This window comes from Eschrichtius robustus, chromosome 6 (genome assembly GCF_028021215.1).
Source record: "Eschrichtius robustus isolate mEscRob2 chromosome 6, mEscRob2.pri, whole genome shotgun sequence".
Classification (NCBI taxonomy): Eukaryota; Metazoa; Chordata; class Mammalia; order Artiodactyla; family Eschrichtiidae; genus Eschrichtius; species Eschrichtius robustus.
Window position 1 is genome coordinate 20,190,191 of NC_090829.1, and position 21,253 is coordinate 20,211,443.

At 40.9% G+C, this 21,253-nt stretch overlaps 1 protein-coding gene across 5 annotated transcripts; it reads left to right on the top strand.

Annotated features, from left to right (window-relative positions):
• The first annotated feature begins 1,767 nt into the window (after nucleotides 1–1,767).
• On the top strand, nucleotides 1,768–18,699 carry FAIM (Fas apoptotic inhibitory molecule). 5 transcript variants are annotated; one of them, XM_068545988.1, is made up of 5 exons: nucleotides 1,768–1,921; nucleotides 7,628–7,760; nucleotides 8,060–8,288; nucleotides 14,866–14,915; nucleotides 18,303–18,699. In XM_068545988.1, exons 1-5 carry the CDS (start codon nucleotides 1,881–1,883, stop codon nucleotides 18,450–18,452), a joined length of 603 nt encoding a protein of 200 aa, XP_068402089.1. In that variant the 5' UTR covers nucleotides 1,768–1,880; the 3' UTR covers nucleotides 18,453–18,699. The 5 variants fall into 5 exon arrangements, with proteins under 5 accessions (XP_068402089.1, XP_068402092.1, XP_068402090.1 ...); XM_068545991.1 differs by lacking the exon at nucleotides 1,768–1,921 and adding an exon at nucleotides 2,066–2,275; XM_068545989.1 differs by lacking the exon at nucleotides 1,768–1,921 and adding an exon at nucleotides 2,382–2,455.
• The last annotated feature ends 2,554 nt before the right edge of the window (nucleotides 18,700–21,253 follow it).

Consider the following 21,253-nt stretch of genomic DNA (forward strand, 5'->3'; position numbering starts at 1 on the left):
GGCAGCTTAAGAGGTTAAAGCAACATTTAGGTACTTCTTGGGAAACGAGAAGACACTCTGAGAGTGGAAATAAAGTCAAAAGCAGGATCAGCCACATAAGTACGTTTCACACTCAGTTCAATACCTTTCACAGCATTTTGTTCAGACTTTCTTTCCAGGACAATCCTGTTTGATACCAAGCGACTATTCCTATCTCCAGTGTCCTGGGCCCAGGGAATGAGTAGGTAGAAAATACAGCCCAAACTGGTATGTTCCTTAATTCCAGGTATCCCAGAACCTATACCCAAGGAGGAAACAGTGGCACAGAAGAAGCCAGCGGAGAAATCAGACTGCCTCGCCTATTCTGGGGACAGACTTGGGTACACTTCATGAGTGGGCTGACCCCCACTACGTTCTGGGGCCCCTGGGCAGAGGGGTTCCCCAGGCCTCTAAGACAGGACCTATATTTCTGTTCATGCACGATTAATACTTTTCTAATAACAGGCCTTGTTAATATGAACTTTTCAAATCCCACAGGCCTGTCTCTACAACTTCTGAAGGGCTTTGGGTCTCTGCAAAATGGGTCTAAGTATAATCACTGGACTGTTGTGAGAACTACAGGCAATGATACACAAAGCAAGCATTCGATAAATTACACATCATTGGTCCTGTAAAAGATATTCTGATTCCCAAAGTTTTATAAGAAAATATGACTCTTCATTAAACAACATTTTTGAGCTGCTGCCCAACCAGGGTTTCCTGGTCCTAGCCCAACAACTCACAGCTGTTTCTCAGAAGAACTAAGGATTGGGAGAAAGGAATTAGGGAGGTATCTTCAGCTAGCCTTGTCTCATCTCTGGAAATCACCACTCTGAGGCCTTTTACCTTTGTCCCCTAATTCATTCTTTTAACAATCATTTATTGAAAACTCTCTTTTCAGGACACTAGTGCAGAAAAAAATACAAATATGAAAAGTCTTTGTCTTCAGGGAGCTTTCAATACAGGGTGGCAAACAAGAAATCAGTGCTCTCTGAGATTCAGTCTACTACTTTGCAGACAGGTTGACCTAATCAATAGATTGTTCTTTATTGTTTCTTAACTCCCCTTCTCTCACACACTTGCTCGGCATCCTCACTACCAATCCCAGAGGTGAAAGAATCCTTTTTAACGTTAACATCAAGCTGCAGGAAGAAATTACACTATGGGGCCTAGATGTCCCTGTACCTCCAAATCTTCAGAGCCCCAGGACCCCCGGAGAATCCCTTCACATGTCTCCATTTTGTTGCTGGGGCCCACTCTCCACAGGGACCACTCACTGCTCTTCTCAGATGGCCCACTCACCCACCGTCCTCCCTCCCTGCAGTGATGCTGTCTCTTCCTTAAAGTGAAAAAAATCGAGGCCACCTAAAACATTACTCAGGCCTGTTCTTCATTCATTCATTCAACAAACATTTATCAGAGCCTTGCACTGTGCAGACGTGGGAGATGCTAGAGTGAGAACCGACAGCCACGGTCCCCGCCTTCTCGGACCTCGGTGTACAATTACACTGCACATTCAGCAAAGATTACAAAGAATACTTGCACACCCTGAATGGAGCTGAGGAGAATTCCAGGTGTTGCAAGCCTTAGGGGCCAGCGTAGTTTTCCTTAAGAAATGATATTTGAAGAACACTCTCAACAGCAAAATGGAGGTTAACTAAGGGAAGAGGCAGGGAGGAGCGTCCAGGCCGAGGGAAGAGCACCTGCAGAGGCCCTGGGTGAGAAGGACCTTGCAACATTTGATGATGTAAATGAAGCCAGAGGAGGCAGGGGCAACATCAAACACAGGGCCTCGCGCCAACCCTAAGGAGTTTTGATCTTTAAAGAAATAGCCAGAGGCCTTACAGGGTTTCAAAGAGCGAATGCCACGATCGGATTTACCTGCCCCGCGGCTACAGAGCAGGTAGGGTTTGGCCCACCTGGTTTTCCCCAGCGTCCGACCAGCGCCGGCTATCCGCTGGTTCTTACCGAGGCGTCTAGGGAGGGGGCGAGAACGCAAAGCCGGCGGCTGGAGCGGCGGGCGGGGTTGGGTCGCCGCGCGGGGAGGCGGACGGCGGCCTCCGCGGGGCACCCCCCGGGGACCTGAAGCGCGACAGAGAGTCGGCGCGCTCGGGACTCGCGCCTGCCGAGCTCTCGCTTCCGCGGAGGCTGCGTCTGGTTCTCGGCGAAGGGACGAGGCCACGCGGCCTAAGTGGCCGAGTCGGCGGAACCCACCGGTCGCTGGGCCCAGAGCCCCACCGCGGCCCACAGCGCCCAGGTGAGCCCCGCGCTCCAGGTGGGGCGGCCCGGCCGGCCCGGAAGCCCCTGCCCGCAGCCCCAGGCGACCCCGCCGCGGCGCTGGCGGCCGCCATCTCCGGGCGGCAGCGGCGGCGGCGGCTGCGGCGGCGGTGGGCGCGCCGAGCGGTGGGCGGTGTCTCCGCGGCCTGGCGACCCTGCGGTGAGGCCCGGGCCCGCACGGGGGGCGGGGAGGGGGCTCCTGGTGTCTCCCGGCGGCCGGGCCGCGGCCGGGGCAGGGACCGGGGCGGGCGGCGGGGCGCCCCTACCCGACCAGGCCCCGTGACCCGCGGCTCCGGCCTCTCCCCGAGTATAAATTCATACTTGTCGCCGTCGGAAAAGTGGAGCAGAAAAGCACGAGCAAGGAAGCGCAGGAGCCGAACCCCCGCTCCCGGGAGACACTCGGGTTAACATTAAGGTGTATTTCCTTCCAGTCCCCTTTTCCCTGCAAGCATGAGCGGGCTGTATTTTTGCAGAACCTGGATCATAAAGTGCCGCAGCTCGGCTTCTTTGTCTTGCTAATACATCCTACGCGTCTGCGCGCGGCTTTCGATGTTTTTCTCCATCCTTTTCATTGGCCGCGCTAGGCTGTGTTGGGGCCGGGTTGACCGCGCCAGGCCGGGGCTTGACGCTCGCTGAGTGACAGGACTGTGATTTACTTAATGGATTATCTCTCTGATGGTGAACGTACAGGTGGTTTTGAGTTCTTAGCTATTACAAAAAGCAATTCGTTGAGCACTGTTCCGTCTGGTTTTTTGAGCACGATTGTTTGTTTAGAGAGAATCCCTCGTAAGGCTTGTGGTATACGTTGCAAAAATGCACCTCGGAAAAGTTATTTACGTTTTTGTGCCTCGCATTTGGGAACACCTGGCTTAGGGAGCTTTCTGACAGACTTTGCTGGAGATCCCAGTGCTTCACAAGGGATCGGGCGGACGGTGTCAACACCTCTTTAAGTTTGACCTGCCTTGTAGCTGGCCTTACCTAGAGCTTTGCTGAAAAGGAACTGTGAGTACCTTAGTAATTTTTAAAACTGACTTAGGTTTAGCTTGGATAAACCATTACAGTCTCCAATACGACTAAACCTAAGTTAAAGCAAAATTCAAGCTGGGGTTAAATGAACAGTGGAAACTGTTTTATATTTAAGTCATACTCTCTGATACATGGATGCTGGGTTGCTAGGGAAGGGATTTTAAAGGATTATGCTGATGGGTATATCACCAGATACTCAGAAAGCTTCCTTTGAAGACATGTAAAGTTTCAAGTGAGTGAGTGACATTGTCCTTATCAGTGAAAATAAATGGAATTTGTTTTTCCATCCTTTTTATTTACATTCTTAAAACTTTGTGCTGAAATACAGGGGATTTTTCTTTGTAATGATCATTTTCCAGTTTGGTCACATGGTCGTGATAATTAAATGTATGTATGGTGGATGAATTTAGAATATGACATGTGTTTATTAAGTCCAATTTGTAGCTTAGAGATGTGTGTGAGACAGATATTTCTCATTATTCATATGAGTAAGGTAGAAATCGGGGACATGGACAGCTGTGATCATCTCTTGGTTATAGGTGTAATCATATTCCAAGAAACACTACTGGCAGGGCACCTGGGGTTTTTTTTTAAAACAGTTTTGTTGAGATATAATTCATATAGCATACACTTCACCCATTTAAAGGGTATAATTCAACGGGTTTTTTGTATATTACAGTATTAATTTTTTAAGTTGTGGTAAAATATATATGACATAAAATTTGCTGTTTTAAAATGTACAGTTCTGTGGCATAAAGTACATTCATGATGTCGTGCAACCGTCACCACTATTTCCAAAACTTCTTCAACACCTTAAACTGATACTCTGTAAATAAATGTTGAATGTATAAATGAATGTTGATAGTTGAGGGAAAAAATTTTTTTCTGTGATCTTGATTTCTAACCTTTCTAATTTGCTGTGTTGTCTTTTATACTTTATATAAAATATAATTATAATTAATATGGTACCATGCCTTATCTTAGTGTGATAATATTTGAAGTTCCTTATAATGGAAAATTGGGCAGTTCTTTCAAGTTTGCTGAATTACTGAACTTTCTAGAGTCTCTAAAAGTTGTAGAGCAAATTTTGAATGATATCCCAAAGTCTACTCTGATTTACAAAGGATGCTGATTTAAGTTTATATTATGCTGTTGGCTTACTCTATTACTATGTATTCTCTTTGCTTTGATAGTTGCAGGATACCCTCCACTTTCATAGGAGATATCCTAAGAAATTTTCATTTAAAGATTTTTTTTGATGTGGACCATTTTTGAAGTCTTTATTGAACTTGTTACAGTATTGCTTCTGTTTCATGTTTTGGTTTTTCGGCCACGAGGCACGCGGGATCTTAGCTCCCTGACCAAGGATGGATCCCGTACCCCCTGCATTGGAAGGCAAAGCCTTAACCACTGGACCACCAGGGAAGTCCCCCTAAGAAATACTTTTCAGACTAGAAAAATCCACAAATATATAAGGTGCTAAAAAAAAGAGGGATTTATTTTAGGTACAATATGTTTTGAATCTTTAGCTTTCATTCCAAGATGCTTAGCTTTTTTCTTTGCCTGTTGGATCACTTTTATGGGTGCTAAGGTCTTCTTTAATATCTTTAAATTTTTTAAATTAATTATTTATTTATTTTTGGCTGTGTTGGATCTTCGTTGCTGCGCGCGGGCTTTCTCTAGATGCGGGGAGCAGGGGCTACTCTTCGTTGCGGTGAGCGGGCTTCTCATTGCGGTGGCTTCTCTTGTTGCGGAGCACGGGCTCTAGGCGCACGGGCTTCAGTAGTTGCAGCACTTGGGCTCAGTAGTTGTGGCTCACGGGCTCTAGAGCGCAGGCTCAGTAGTTGTGGCGTACGGGCTTAGTTGCTCCGCGGCATGTGGGATCTTCCCAGACCAGGGCTCGAACCTGTGTCCCCTGCATTGGCAGGCGGATTCTTAACCACTGCGCCACCAGGGAAGCCCTTAATATCTTTTTAAAAACAATTTGTGGCTTCTGGCTGTTTCCAGACCAAAAAGATTGTCAATCTCCCGTTTTTTACAAGGAGTGAGCACCCTTGGACATCTATACAGAAAAGGCTAGACTAGAGTAGATCTTGGGAGCAAAAAAATAGCTGAAATTATTTTTCAGTAGGTTTGGCAGGGGTACAACTGTTAATCCCAAATCTTCAAATGTGGGGGGTTTCCTATGCGTGTGAGTATTATGTGTGCTTCTGATTTTAGCATTACAGCCCAGATACTGTTTAGTTAATTACACAGGAGTTCTGGACATTAGTTTTGGCTTGGGCTCTTCTAGTGACCTGAGCAAACTACGTAACTTTTATGGATTCATTATTGGCACTAGTAAATTAAGTGGGCTTGAGTAAGTGGGCAAATTAAGTTTGCTCTTAGAAAGCAAACTGGCATATCCTTGGATGCTTCTTGCAAGCTTAACACATATACCATACGTTTCACCCATTTAAAGGGTATATAATTCAATAGGTTTTTTTGTATATTACAGTATTAATTTTTTAAGTTGTGATAAAATATATATGACATAAAATTTGCCGTTTTAAAATATACAGTTCAGGGGGCTTCCCTGGCTTCCCTAGTTCAGTGGCATAAACTAGAGTTTATTCTCTGGTTTTAGGAAATTATAAATCCATAACAGGTAAAAATATGATTGGCTAATTTGCGTGATTTAACTTCTTTCCCTGAAAATTAGATATTGCAATTCTATTGTATGTAAATGCTGTTTCATCAGAAACTGCATGCAATTTAAGAAATGGATTGCAGAGTTAGAAAAACTCTTTGCAAATGTCATCTTTGTTGCTCTCAGTCTTTCTTTGCTGCAATTCTCCTTTTCTCTTTCCTGGCTGCTAATTGGATTAAAGACTGTTTTGCCAACCATGGCATCTGGAGATGACAGTCCTATCTTTGAAGATGACGAAAGGTAAATGTCTTGCATTGCAATAAAACTAGCTTATGAAACTTTCAAGATGGTTTTAATCATTCAGGAGAGTTATTTATCCAGGCTACTTTTTAAAGGACACATTTTGTAATATTGCAGAACACATAGTTTTGCTTTTCTGTGATTTCGAGAAAGGGCGGTAAACACCTGGCATAGAGGTGGCCAGCACTAATGTGGCATCCTTTTCCATAGGACCTGGATGTAAGGTCTCCAAATCCGTCTCAGCACAAAATTCTTGGCAGTCACTTCAAAATGATATAAAATCCATTTACTGTCTCTGATTTAGAGCCTACAAAGGAGATTAGAGTGAATGAAGAGCAGGATGTAGTTAAGAGAACAGACTCTGGAGCCAGAGTCCTACTAAGTTTACATCCCATCTGCCACTTACTGTCATTGTGACCTTAAACAAGCCCTTAGCCTCTCTGAGCCTCAGTTTCCTCATCTATAAATAGAGATAATGATAGTACCCACCTCATGGTGAGGACTCTTTGAGTTAATATATATAAAGCTCTTAGCACAGTGATTGACACACAGTAAGTACTAAATAACTGCTAGCTATGATCATTATTGCTGTAATAAATGTTACTTCTCTCAAAGCTAAAGATCTATATCAGTATCAAAATAGTACTTACATGTTACATACGCATTATACATAACAGGTTATTCACATAGGACACACATATAATATATATTTTATATTAAAATATTAATATAAACTATGTGTTTAAATTGTGCCAGAAACTTGACAAAACAGAATCTTTTATATTTTTAATAAGATTTCCTGTAATAATGACAAGATTACTATCTTCCATAACATTTTTATATCCATTATAGAACATTTCTTCCATGACTTCTTTTTTCCTCAGTCTTAGTATTATAAATTAGAACCTTTTTTGTTAAAATTAATCCCTGGTTATTGGTTTAAGTATAAAATGTTTTGAGAATTCTTGCTTTAGAGTGATTGGATCTGAAAAAGTAAAACCAAAATTAAATACTGTGCTTTTTAAGTGACGGGAGGGAGAAGTAGAAACTTTTTACTGACCTTTCCAAGCATTATTCTGTGGCCTAGCTTAGAATACTGTCGTGGATAAACTGACTGATTCTTAATCCTATTATATTAAGGTGACTTTGGAATTATCTGTCTATATACCCATATATAGTAATTTCATCTTAAAAGAAGAATGCATAAGAGGGAGAAGATAGTTACATGTGCTGTAAGTAGGCTTTCTTAGCTAATATCACTTTAATATTTTATAATTTCAGGGCTTTTTAAAATCTGATATTTTCACCTTGGAAGGATTAATTGGTTTTTCTATTACTGTTTTGGCCTATTATAATTGCTTAATTTTATTCCCTTAGCCCTCCTTACAGCCTGGAAAAAATGACAGATCTCGTAGCTGTTTGGGATGTTGCTTTAAGTGATGGAGTCCATAAGATTGAATTCGAACATGGGACCACATCAGGCAAACGAGTAGTATATGTAGATGGAAAGGTAGGGAAAAATGTTACTTTGTAAAATATGTGTACATACTGTGTACAGGGAAGCTGGATTTTGCTAATGTAGATTCTTCATATGTGAATGCAAGGCTTTTCTCTTACAGTGGTTATCTTTATATATTGGCCTGTATCATTTTGCCATACAAAGCAAACTAATAATAGTTGTGCAATTCATAGACTATAACATCTAATATTTAAACTTAAAATGACTTTATTTTCTAAAACCTTTGTATCGTGAAAATATTAAATTTTCTTCCATTTATGTGTTTTCAACTTTTATATTTTATTACTTAGGAAGAGATAAGAAAAGAATGGATGTTCAAATTAGTGGGCAAAGAAACCTTCTGTGTTGGAGCTGCAAAGATGAAAGCAACCATAAATATAGATGCTGTCAGTGGTTTTGCTTATGAATATACTCTGGAAATTAATGGGAAAAGTCTCAAGAAGTATATGGAGAACAGATCAAAAACCACCAATACTTGGGTATTACATTTGGATGGTGAGGACTTTAGAGTTGTGCTGGGTAAGTGAGAGCCGTTTCTGCAGAATTTATTGGCTTTTTATGGTGGCCATTTAATTAGTTCCTCTAACTGTCCAGACCTTTTATGGGAGCTTTGAATAGGACAGAATGTTAAGTGCAGTTGTATTTCTCATGTGTCCTGTGGAAATGAAGTATTCATTGAATCGACTGATTTATATGGAGAATATGAGAGCCAGATTTTATAGTGATGGATTCGAGGATTATAAACTTGGGTTTAAAAAAAGAAATATTGATGTAGACATTTGTTATTAATTGATATTTCTCTTTAAAAGCATGTCTAAAGGCAGTTGGAAATTAAAGATACATCAGTAAAAAGGGAATTTTTCTCTAGGTAGCAATAGGTTTAGAACTGCAGCAGATCAAAATCATCAGTCCAGATAAAGTAGATTAAAAAATAAAAAGTAAGCCATTGCTCTTTAAGCTAAGTTCTGCTATTACAGATTGCCATCTGTGTTCTCAGTTTCTGTTGGGCCTACAAAACTTGCAAGACAAATATTTACTACCTTTTCACTCTTCTGGTTACTCTTAGTATTTCCTGCTTCTCATATCACTAAGTTAAGACTATGTAGATCATCTCATTAATTCATTGATTCATTTATTTAGTTATTATTGAGAACCTCTTAAACGGCAGTTTGTGTACCAGGCCTTGAGGATACATAAATGAAGAGACTTTGTCTGTGTCTTTTAAGAGTATATAGTCTAGGGCTTCCCTGGTGGCGCAGTGGTTAAGAATCTGCCTGCCAAGGCAGGGGACACGGGTTTGAGCCCTGGTCTGGGAAGATCCCACATGCCGCGGAGCAACTAAGCCTGTGCGCCACAACTACTGAGCCTGTGCTCTAGAGCCCGTGAGCCACAACTACTGAGCCCACGTGCCACAACTACTGAAGCCCTTGCACCTAGAGCCCATGCTCCTCAACAAGAGAAGCCACCGCAATGAGAAGCCCGCGCACCACAACAAAGAGTAGCCCCTGCTCGCCGCAGCTAGAGAAAGCCCGCGTGCAGCAACAAAGACCCAACACAGCCAAAAATAAATAAATTTATTTAAAAAAAAAAAAAAAGAGTATATAGTCTAGTTGAATGCTAGAAAGTACCTTAAAATTTTTTTTTTAAGAATGAAAAATGTTTATCAGGTAATAAATGCACATAGTTGGAAAAAAAGGAAACCAAAAAACTCCTGTATGGTTTATTTATTAAAGAAATTGGGTCAATTTTTCTTGAAGAGGATAGGAAACCACCAAATTGTCTTCCAAAGTGGCTGTACCATTTTGTGTTCCTCCCAGCAATGAGTGAGAGTTCCCGTTACTACACATCTTTGCCAGCAGTGTTGCCAGTGTTTTGGATTTTGGTCATTCTAATAAGTGTGTAATGATATCTCAGTTTTAATTTGCAAGTCCCTAATAATATGTGGTGTTGAGCATCTTTTCATATGCTTATTTGCCATCTGTGTATCTTCTTTGGTGAGCTGTTTCTATAGAGCTTTTGCCCATTTTTCAATTGGGTGGTTTGTTTTCTTACTGTTGAGTTTTAAGAGTTCTTAGTATATTTTAGATAACAAGTTTAAAAAAATTGGAACCATAATCTTTAGTGCATTATGAGATTTGTTTTACGTATCATGAGGAAAAAGCAGATTAATTTTTTCAACCATTTTGGCTTCAGTTATATTTAAAAGACTGTGTCTAGGTTGCCATTTAAATACTTCCTGTCAATCAGTAATTCTAAAAATGTAACAAAGATATTTAGATACACATTCTTTATCGGATACGTTTTGCAGTTATTTTCTTCCAGCCTGTGACTTGTACTGTCATCTTTATTTCTTTTTGATTTAAAAAATTTTCCTCCTCTTCATTTTCTGTTTCTATTAAGGAATTATTATGTTTGTTTTGTGTTCCTTTTAGTTTAGTCCTCATTTCTGAAATTATTTTTATTTCTAATTCTTACTGAGTTCTATACTTCATTTCTCAGAGTTTTTCTAATCATTGTTTAGTCATTCTTTCATATCTTGTATGATTTTCTTAATTTCTTTCAGCTCATTTTGAAATAGTATTTTACAGCTTTACCTTTCACGTAAGCATGTCTTTCTGATGCTTCTATTTTCTGTAATGATGGTAGTCTGTTCTTTTTTCTTACAATTTTGTATGGATCTAGAGCTCAATACCTTTCTTTGATAATTCTTATATGATCTTAGTTTTTCTGAATTTTTAGAAGGGAGTGTGGTTTTGTGTAGCTTTTTAAACTTCAGGTTCTTGAGTTCCCTTTTCTGTCGTTTTTGGATGATGTTAAAATCATTGGGGCACACTTTCTGAGATGGCTGCTGTTTCCTTACCCCATTTTTTCTAGATTTTCTCTTTCTTTAACTCTCGTGTCCCTGGGTGCTCAGTTTGGATTGTCTTCCCACAGGTTTCTTCTCAGTGTGGGGTTTGTACTGGAAGGGAGCTTCGGCGGGTTGGTTTGAGGGTTCCTGGGGCCCAGACTGCTGTAGCCCTTTCAGACCCCTCCCGCCGCTGCCACACCCCATCCACTGTCAGGATGTAAAACCCCTTCTAGTTCAGCTGCTCTTCACACATCGCCCCTCCGAACACTCCAGTTAGAACCGGGACTGCCGTCTGGGGATTCTTAGGTCCACCAGGGGCTCTGCTGCTTCCCTCTGCTTCCTTCTGCGTGGTTGCCAATACTACAGCTACGGTCTCGTAGTTGCCCGTGGTTCCCCCACCTATTGGTATTGTAGAGTTTGTGGCGTAGATACTGTCCATGGGGTCTTTGGTTCTGTTCTGTTGCCCTGTCTGTTTTAGCAGGGGAAATTTGGAGACAGTAAAAAACTCATGCCTCTGCTGCCACTACCACCATCTTCATCATCAGCTTTCAAATTTACTTCATCCCCGGTTGAGTAAGGTGAGGCTGTGAACATATAGTTCCCCCGCCGCTCCTCTCCCACCTTCACCACCTTCAACTTCTGTCTTCTCTACCTTTTCTTTGACATCATCAGAGTAGTTAATATTTGTATTCTGTTCTGTAGCCATAACTGTGTTCTCCTGTATTTTTTCTATAGGTTGATTCTAAAATTAAAAACCAATAAATAACATTTATATTATTGTGATTTTGTAAATATTTTTGGAGTGGGCCATGGTTACATTCTTTCTCTGTATTATTGTCACACCCCCTGTGCCACTCAAAGGAAGCTGTTTTTAGTGTCAAGGTCAAGTGGGTTTTCTGTTCTATAATCTACCAGTTTCTCAAAATTATACCTCATTTTTTGTTTTCTTCACAATTGGACCTTAATTTTTTTTTTTTTAGTCTTTTGTTTTTCTGGGCTCTTCTGGTGGCTTTTCTCTTTTCTTGTTGGAAATGGAAATATATCTTCTTTGCTAATGTTCCTAATGTCTGTCTGCATTTTTTACTCGTATTATCTATTGCTTCGAAATCTTCTCATTCTTAATGACAGTATTCCTGGGCGTCTGTTGACTTCCTGTTCAAAACTAGATAGTTGCTTCCCAGGCCTGCTGCCCAGTGGCCGTCCTGGGCTTGCTTTCATGGAACCCTGGCTTTAGTTCCATCAGTTATTGAATCCCACAACTGCCAGTTTCACCTTTGTTTACTGGAAAATATCCTTAAGTGATTTCCTAATAAAGGGTGTCTAGGAGCTAAATATTATGTGACCCTTAAACGAAGTTGATACTTTTGCTTAGTATAGAGTTCTAGCTTTAAAATGTGTTTTTTTTTTTCCCCTGAGAAATTTGAAAGCCTTGTTCCAGTGTCTTCTGTTCTCCATTGTTTTGAATGAGAAGTTCTATGCCAGTCTGAATCTCATTAGTTTCTTCTTTCTGGAAGCTTTTGTGGGCTCATCTTTATCTTCCAGAATTTTACAGTGTTGTGTTTAGAAATGTAGTGGCTTACCAGCTACTTTACTTTTAGGTGAAAAATGGTATTCCAGTATGTTTTTTATTTGCCTTTTTCAAAATTGGGTGAGGTTGAGCCTCTTTTCATGTGTTTAAGGTCCTTTCATTTCTGATAATGCCAGTATGTGTCCTTTGACTTGTTTTCTCTTGGGTTGTTGGTCTTTTTCTCCTTGATTGCTAGGAGTCCTTATATTACTAAAATTAGCTCTTTGTATTGTGAGCTTCAAGTATTTTTCCCAGTCTGTCATTTATTATACGACTTTGCTTATACGTATGCATGTATTTTTTTAATCATGAAGAAATCTTTTTTACTTTCATGTAGTCAGATTTACCTACCCCTTTTCTTTTATGGCTTCTGGATTAGCAGTGTTCTTCAGAGGCATGTTAATAACTGCTATTATAGAAAATCTGAGTACATGTACACGTTCAGTTGTCCCACTAAATAAAATTCCGATTGTCACCACTGTCGTGGTTTATTTGAGCACCGTATGCTCTGATCCAGGCGGCTGAGCTGGGTTTGCCCACAACTGTGGCCATAGATGCTTCCCACTCAGGCTGCCATTGGGCTTCCCCTCCCATACCTCCTGGGCGCCTCTGCCCTTCTCTCTCTCCCTCTAGCCCAGCTCAAAGTCCTTTCTGCACTCTCTAAGTGAGGCTCGCATCTCGAGGTGCAGGGAGAAGAGACCGTGTTCCTGGAGTAGACGGCTTGTCAGTGTCAAGGCATCTCAGCCTTGACACCCAGGCAGGTTTTTTTTTTTCTTTTTTTAAATGTGAATAGTACTTTTTAATGATTTGAAATTTAAATGCAAACAATTACCAGAAGAAAGCATGTAATTTTTTTTTAATTGAATTTTTAAATTTAATTTTATTTATTTTTTATACAGCAGGTTCTCATTAGTTATCTATTTTATACATATTAGTGTATATATGTCAATCCCAATCTCCCAGTTCATCCCACCACCACCCCTCCTTTCTCCCCTTGGTGTCCATATGTGTGTTCTCTACATCTGTGTCTCTATTTCAGCCTTGCAAACTGGTTCATCTGTACCATTTTTCTAGATTCCACATATATGCGTTAATATACAATACTTGTTTTTCTCTTTCTGACTTACTTCACTCTGTATGACAGTCTTTAGGTTCATCCACGTCTCTACAAATGACCCAATTTCGTTCCTTTTTATGGCTGAGTAATATTCCATTGTATATATGTACCACATCTTCTTTATCCATTCATCTGTTGATGGGCACTTAGGTTGCTTCCATGACCTGGCTATTATAAATAGCTAATAATTTATTATAATTTATTATAAATTATAAATGCTGCGGTGAACATTGGGGCCCAGGCAGGTTTTGACCCCTGGGCTCCGTGTGCACACACAGGTCCCGCTTCTCTCTAGTCTTCGTAATAACCCTGAAGCTCATCTTCTGGCTGCTTAATGAGTGCAGTCCTCCCTCTTGCCACTCCCTGGGACACTGACATTCACAAGTGGCTCTAGGGATCCTCCCCCAAAATGCACATGCGTTTGTGACACGCGCATACATGTACACACCTCCCTGGAGTGAGCTGCGGCCGCTTAGCTAATGCCCAAGTGTATTGTGGCAACATTTTGCTCTATTGTGTCAGCACTGTACTCTGAACAGTCCATCAAGTACCATACCTATATTTTTTTTCTTATGATCCAGTAATTTTCCCCAAAGTGAAACCATAACAAAATGAATAGAGATTATTGTGCTATCCAGTATGAAATTTAAGGCTAAATTGCTATCTGTCCTGTATGAACAGCAAGGTAGCCTTTTCTGGTGGTCTCTTTGTGCCATCATCCGGTTGGGTTAGTGAGAGGCAGGAGGAATCATCTAGTCACTGATGTTAAAGGACGTTCTGGGAGGGGTAAATAAGGAGTCTGGGATTAGCAAATACACACTACTATATATGAAATAGATAAATGACAAGGTCCTACTGTATAGCACAGGGAACTCTACTCGATATTCTGTAATAACTTATAAGGGAAAAGAATCTGAAAAAGAGTATGTGTGTGTGTGTGTGTGTGTAACTGAATCACTGTGCTGTACACCTGAAACTAACACAACATTGTAAATCAACTATACTCCAATAAAAAAAAGAAAGAAAAGCAATACTTGCTATAATCCAAAAAATAAAAATATAAAAGGGATAAGGTCAAATATTACATTACTTGAAGTACATAGGTTTTTAAAAAGCCAAAAGCACTCTTTAATTTGCTAAAATATATTGGTATCCTAAATGGAAACACATTGTAATCCTGGGAGTGTGTAAACCCTTCTTTGATTCACAACCAGACCTTAAAATTTTATTAAAACATTTCAGATGATATGAAAAAAAAGACATTCTGTGTGGAAAGGTCCCTCTTCGCATTCATTTGTCTGCATCCTCCTTTAAAGATTTTCTTTAACAAGTCTTCATTAATTTGTATTGGGATCATGATTTTCTCTTAAAAGATTGCTTTCATTTTTATTTTGTCTGCGAACAAAAGATAAACACAGTTTCTTCAAATTTGGAAGAATTTCAAAGCCATGAATGGAATTAATGGAGTTTTCAAAATCCAGTTTAACAAACTCTTCTTAAAATAATAAAGTGTTAACTTTAAATCACAGATTATAATTTTTTTTTTCATCTGTTACTTTTACAGAAAAAGACACTATGGATGTATGGTGCAATGGTAAAAAAATGGAGACAGCAGTAAGTTTACCTTTTGATTACTCTCACCATGTGCGTGAGTGACCATTGAAACGTTGCCGTGTTTCCTAACTATGGAGATTTTATAAGTAACGAAGGTCCTGTTGGTTAAAAACAAAAAAGAGATGAAGTAATCCTGACTCCAAAATCTGAAGACCGTTCCTGGGCAGTGCCTGGGGCAGTGAGAGTTTGGTAACAACTTATGTCCGGCACCAACCTCATACTCTACCTTTCCTCTCCTGGACCAGCCTCTACCCTGAAAAGAGTTCCGGCATTTACAAAATCCTCCCCGGGGAGGCGCAGCGCAATCTGCCGCGCTTCGGAACCGGGGTCCGGTGCGGAGAGCCCTTCGTCCTGGGTCACGGGCGCGGCTGGAAAGGTGGCCGCCCCCTCGCCCATCACGCCCGTTTCGTGGGGACCCTGGTGCTAAACCGTTCGTAGACGATCTGCTTCTGGGTCCGGGTTTCGTACCTAGCAGAGCAGCTCCCTTGCTGCAAACTATTATTGAAAGTCAGCCCTCGACACAAGGGTTTGTAAAAAAAAAAAAAAAAAAAAAGTCCTCCCCAGAGGTTGCGTCCTCCTGTATTTATCCAGGTTAAAGGGGTGCTTTATACCATTGCTTCTCAAACTTACATGCATAGAATCAGTTGGGATCTTGTTAAAATGCATATTCTAACATGTCCTCAGGTGTTGCCAGAGCTGCTGGTCCACAGGTCACACTTTGAATAGGAAGGCTTTACACCATACACTCAAAGCAGATAGTACTTTTCTAAAAGCAGAGGTTGTGAAAAAGGAATGATGCACACAATGTCAGGTGACACAAAGGCAGGTAGCTGTCTAAAGGCACTGTCATGAACCCCAGAAGACAAGTGGAATTTGTAGAGTAGCAGTGCTAAGAGGCTACCCCACCCATTGAAGCCGAGCACAATGAAATCCCCATCCAAACCCCAGTGTGTAGGGCTTTTGCTGCTTGCACTGTTAGGGCTGTGGTGGGATGAATATAGGAGTGCATCTCAAGCGGGAAGGAAATAATAGTGGTATGTACAGCAGGGGAGGAAGTGAAGCAGGGGAGGCGGTCCTGGACAGCTGGGAGTGTGGGAGCAGGAGCTGAAATCTTTGGGTGGAAATTCCCATGTGTTCTGGGGTCAGCTGGAAAGCAGGCGGTATACCAGCCCTGGTGTCCCCTTTCATGGCTTCAGACATGAACACCAGGGCTAGAGATCAGGAGAAGCTCTCTTCCCCTGGCACAGTTTAGCTAGCTGCAAGTTGTGGTTGCTGCTGTTACCTCCCTTCTCTATTGTAGGTCTGGGAAGGTGAGGAGATGTGCTTGGAGGGAAGGTCTGGGATGAATTTATTCAGCAGACTAGCTGGGTCTTATAGCCAATCTGCTTCTAAGGAAGTGCCCAAGCCAGAAATCAAAAGTTACAAAGATTAATGCTTTTCTCTTTCTTAATCCTAGTTTTAATTCTTGAAGGGAAGTGTAACCAGGGCTCACTCAAAATTGATCCTCCAGAGTTTGACCCACCCTCTGGGTTAAACCTACCCATCGAGACTTTTATGCAGAGAGGCTTGGAGAGCTCTTCAGTATTTTATGTCTCCTTTTGGACCAGCTTAAGTTTCCATGCCTACTGTGTGCCCGACGCCACATCTGCTAGTCCTTCCTATTCTTTCTTTCCTACCCTGGAATTCTCTAGATGGAGAGTCTGCAGTTTGGGATCACATTCCTTCCACCCTCCAGGAATTCTCCAGTGCAAATGTAAAGAGAGATTTAAAAATGTGGTTGTAAATAAGTAGGAAGTTGAAAATAATGTCCATCCACAATGTCTTTGTTTCTCAGTAATTGACAAGAAACCACAAGTGTTTGGACAATAGCTCTGTCTCACCCAGTTGCCTCCTCATTGTAACTACAACCTAGTTTGCAGGGCAGTTTTGGCAGCTCCATATCCGGGCAGTCTTCCCCAGCACTATGTACACCTGCTCTTGCTGCCTGTGAGTTACAGCTTATTTTCTCCATTTCCTTTTCATCTCAAAGCATCGTGACCAAGACTATGTATCTGTCATATTACCAAGAAGCTACTTACAAGGATTGTATTATTCAACCCTTCCTCTGCCCTCTAAATTGATTTTTACAGAAGTATGACCTGAAGGATTTTTTCAAAGCTCAATGTGAAAAGGGGTAAAAAGAACACACTAGACTCCAGGACCAGCACCCCCAGTCCTTGTGGTCAGTACACCTCCGTGTTGGCCAGACTCTTCCCAGAGCTAAGAAAAATCTTCCCTCTCTGATGCCTCCTGTGCTTTCTTTGGTTAGATAATGTTAGCTACGGGGCCTTGCTCTGTCTGTTTTGGCTGCCAGGAAGCTCATAGCCAGGTTGTGAGTCTGATGGTGCTTCCTTGCATAATTCATTTTTATCCTCTAAGCCTCCTGTTCTTCCTTCCTTCTCTGTACTACTTGGCCCCTATCTTTTTACTCTAGATCAGTGCTGTTCAATAGAAATATGAGCCACAGATATGAGCTTCATATATAACTTTTCTAGTAGCCAGATTTCAAAAGTTTTACAGTGAAGTTCATCTTAATAAAAATTTGATTTAAATCAGTATATCAAAAATATCATTTAACATGTAATAAATATAAAAAGTTTCTACTGAGTTATTTTACATTCTTTGTTTCATACTAAGTCTTCCAAATCCAGTGTATATTTTACCCTTAACAGAGTATCTCATTTTAGACCCACCTCATTACATGCTCAGTTGCCACATGTGGCCAGTGGCTACTGTACTGGACAGAGCAAGTCTAGACTCAGTAGTGTTTGGTTTTATGTTATTTTTTATGTTATGTATTTATTGTAAGCCACCTTATACACTGGGGAATCAGATTTTCAGAGTGGTTAAGAACACTCCATCCCTTACTGACTGGGGCCTTCAGCAAGTAATTTAACCACTCTGTGCCTCAGTTTCCTCACATATCAAATGTGGATAGTAATCGTACTCCAATCAGGTTATTGTGAGGATGCAATAAAATAATGCATGTAAACCATTCTTTGTATAGAATAAATCACTAATAAATGTTTGCTATCAGGTTTATTATTTTTACTTTTGAAAATAGTCTACATTGTCTACATAGTATATGTTATAGACACATAGCCATTAGATACACTTTTTTTTTTCTCTGCAACTTAAGATTCTTAAAGATTGTAGGGGGTACAAATAAGAAACCTTCATAACAGAGACATAAAAGCATCTAAATACAAGCTTCTAACTTTAATCTTGCAAAGTTTAACATTGAACTAATATGTACTTCATTATACCTCCCTTTTTAGGTGATGTTAATGCTCTAGACAAAGATAAATGTTTCTGGAACACTAATTCCTCCTTCTTTTGTTTGCCCAGGGTGAGTTTGTAGATGACGGGACTGAAACTCACTTCAGTATTGGGAACCATGACTGTTACATAAAGGCTGTCAGTAGTGGGAAGCGGAAAGAAGGGATTATTCATACTCTCATTGTGGATAATAGAGAAATCCCGGAGATTCCTGAATGACTTCATGTTAATGAATTTTAATCTTAAGAAGTAAAGATCAGGACTTTTAAATTACTGTGGTGATTAAATATGTTCAGTATGTACTTTTCAGTACATCTAGTCGCCATGTTTTTATTTTTTAGTTACTTGAAACTGTAATGTTCCAAAGGTCAGGAAGAAAAAATTATGTATCATAAATATTGCAATTTATTTTGTAAATAATGTAAAATGTTTCAACGTCAAATGGAAAATAAGATACGGACCAAAAATCACTAGTGTTTTACAAGAGCAACTTTTACTATAATAAATGCTATAAAGTAAAATTGGTGCTGCTTGATTTGTGTTTCTTAAAATGGATGTCTTTGTATATTTTTAACCTGTGCAGATAGTCTAGTTTAAAGCGGTTGGTATACAATGGTATTATTAGTTTAACTGAAATGAGAAACATTTTCTATCTGTAAACAATGTTAAGGAGAGTCACGTAAAAATTTAATTAAAAATAGGTTTCTGAAAATGCAATTGTTTAATCAGCATGATCAGGACAAAAAAAAAAAAAAAGGAAGAAGCAAACTTCTTTACACCAGACAGCATCAGTTGCATCGTCAGGCAGTGTTTAGAAAGTCAGAGTTGCACACCTGTGTGGAGGTGTTAGCGCTTTGTGACTGAAGCAGACCCACCCAGGCAGATTCACAGAGATGCCGCCTCAGTACGGGAAGTGGTCCAGATTGTATCAGTACTCGTTTCTGAAGGTCTTTCAGGGCAGGACATGGTTTAATAGTAGAGCCTTTTAGCGGGGTATTTCATGTCCATTATCACATGGGGATCCTCCGTAAGAGGGAGAATTCTCCATTTTCTAGACTTGCTCGGTCCACTACGGTAGCCATTAGTCATGTAGCTATTTAAGTTAAATTAATTAACTAAAATGAAACAATTAAAAATTCCTCTATCACACTAGCCACACTTCAGGTCCTCAACAGTCACATGGGGCTAGCAGCCGCCACATTGGACAGTGCAGATACAGAACATTTCCATCATCATACCAAGTCTGATTGGACGGCACTGGCCTAGAGACATTGTCTCAAGCTTAGTGAGCTGTTCTGTACTGGAACAGGCAGGATTTAGACCCAGGTTTTTCTGACGCTAAAACCCATACGCTGTACTACCATCTCCCTGCCGCTCACGTATTTCTAAGAGATTTGGGGCAGAACAGAGGCACAACCACTCTCTAACATCAGGCACGAGGAACTGAGGGGCAGGACAGCAGCGAGGGAACGTGGCTCAGACAGGCAGGGCCCCGGCAGGCAACATGCGTGGTGGCAGAGCATATTAAAATTAGCCTGTGACTTACCTACTCTGACATTTGTTTTATTTGAAGTCTTACGACTGGAAGGTTAGCATACCACGTGTATAGGAATCATCCCCCTGCTCTCCCCATGCCACCCCCCAGCCTTCCTTCACTGCCACGGGAAGATTAGGAGATGAATGAACTAAGAGGGACTCTTCTGAGGCTTATTAAACTCATTTTTGGGTTTGCTTTCAAGTGTTTAGGTGTGGTCGTTTTCATTTCCCTTGAATAAAGGGCGTTATTTATTTATTATTTATTTATTTATTTATTTATTTATTTAATGGCTGTGTTGGGTCTTCGCTGCTGTGCGTGGGCTTTCTCTAGTTGCGGCGAGCAGGGGCTACTCTTCGTTGCGGTGCGCAGGCTTCTCATGGCGGTGGCTTCTCTTGTTGCAGAGCAGGGCTCTAGGCGCGCGGTCGTCAGTAGTTGAGGCACACGGGCTCAGGAGTTGTGGCTCGCAGGCTCTAGAGCACAGGCTCAGTAGTTGTGGGGCACGGGCTTAGTTGCTCCGCGGCATGTGGGATCTTCCCGGACCAGGGCTCGAACCCATGTCTTCTGCATTGGCAGGCGGATTCTTAACTGCTGCACCACCAGGGAAGCCCCTAAAGGGCGACTTTTAATGGCCATATTTTATCTGGTACAAAAAATGTTTTGTGCCATGTCCAAAAGCAAAGCAATTATTTTTAGGTACTTTGTTTTGAACTCTAGCTATTAGCAGTCAGAACTGTACTTTGCAGTGTGTTATTAAGTACCTCAGCAAACACGTGGGGATACAGTTTGATTCAGTCTTTTGGAGACCAAACCTTGAGAATGTAGTTTGCCTTTGACTTGGTGAACCCATGTTTTTTGTTTTGTTAATTTAAAGCAGCTTGGGGAAATTCCCTGGCAGTCCAGTGGTTAAGACTCAGTGCTTTCACTGCGGAGGGCCCGGGTTCAATCCCTGGTCGGGGAATTAAGATACCACAAGCATTGCGGTGCAGCCAAACAAACAAAACAACCCTGCAGGGTCACGAGGAAGGTGTACAGCCTGGGTTTGAAGTTCGGCACCAAAGGTTAAGTTCTTGAGCCTCCGTTTCTCCAACCTAAAAAATAAGGCTATTTGTTTTGTTGTTTTGCTTAATGAGATATTTTAAATGTACAAAAAATAGAAAATAATATAACAAACACTTGTATTATTTAACTGGGTTTACCTATCATCCAGTTTAATAAGTAAAGCATTAAAATACAACTGAAGAGCCATATACCCTTGCTATTCCCATACCCCTCCCTTGCCAAAGTAATCACTATCGTGAACTTGATGTTTACCATTCCCATGCAAATCTGTATTCTTTAACTGTGTAGGTATATATCCCTAAAAAAATACAGTATTACTTAAAATTTTAAATGTTATAGTCTATGGATCCTTCCTGCAACTTGCTTTTTTTCCATTCAATATTGATTTTGAGATTGATCTAGGTTGGTACATGTAACTCCAGTT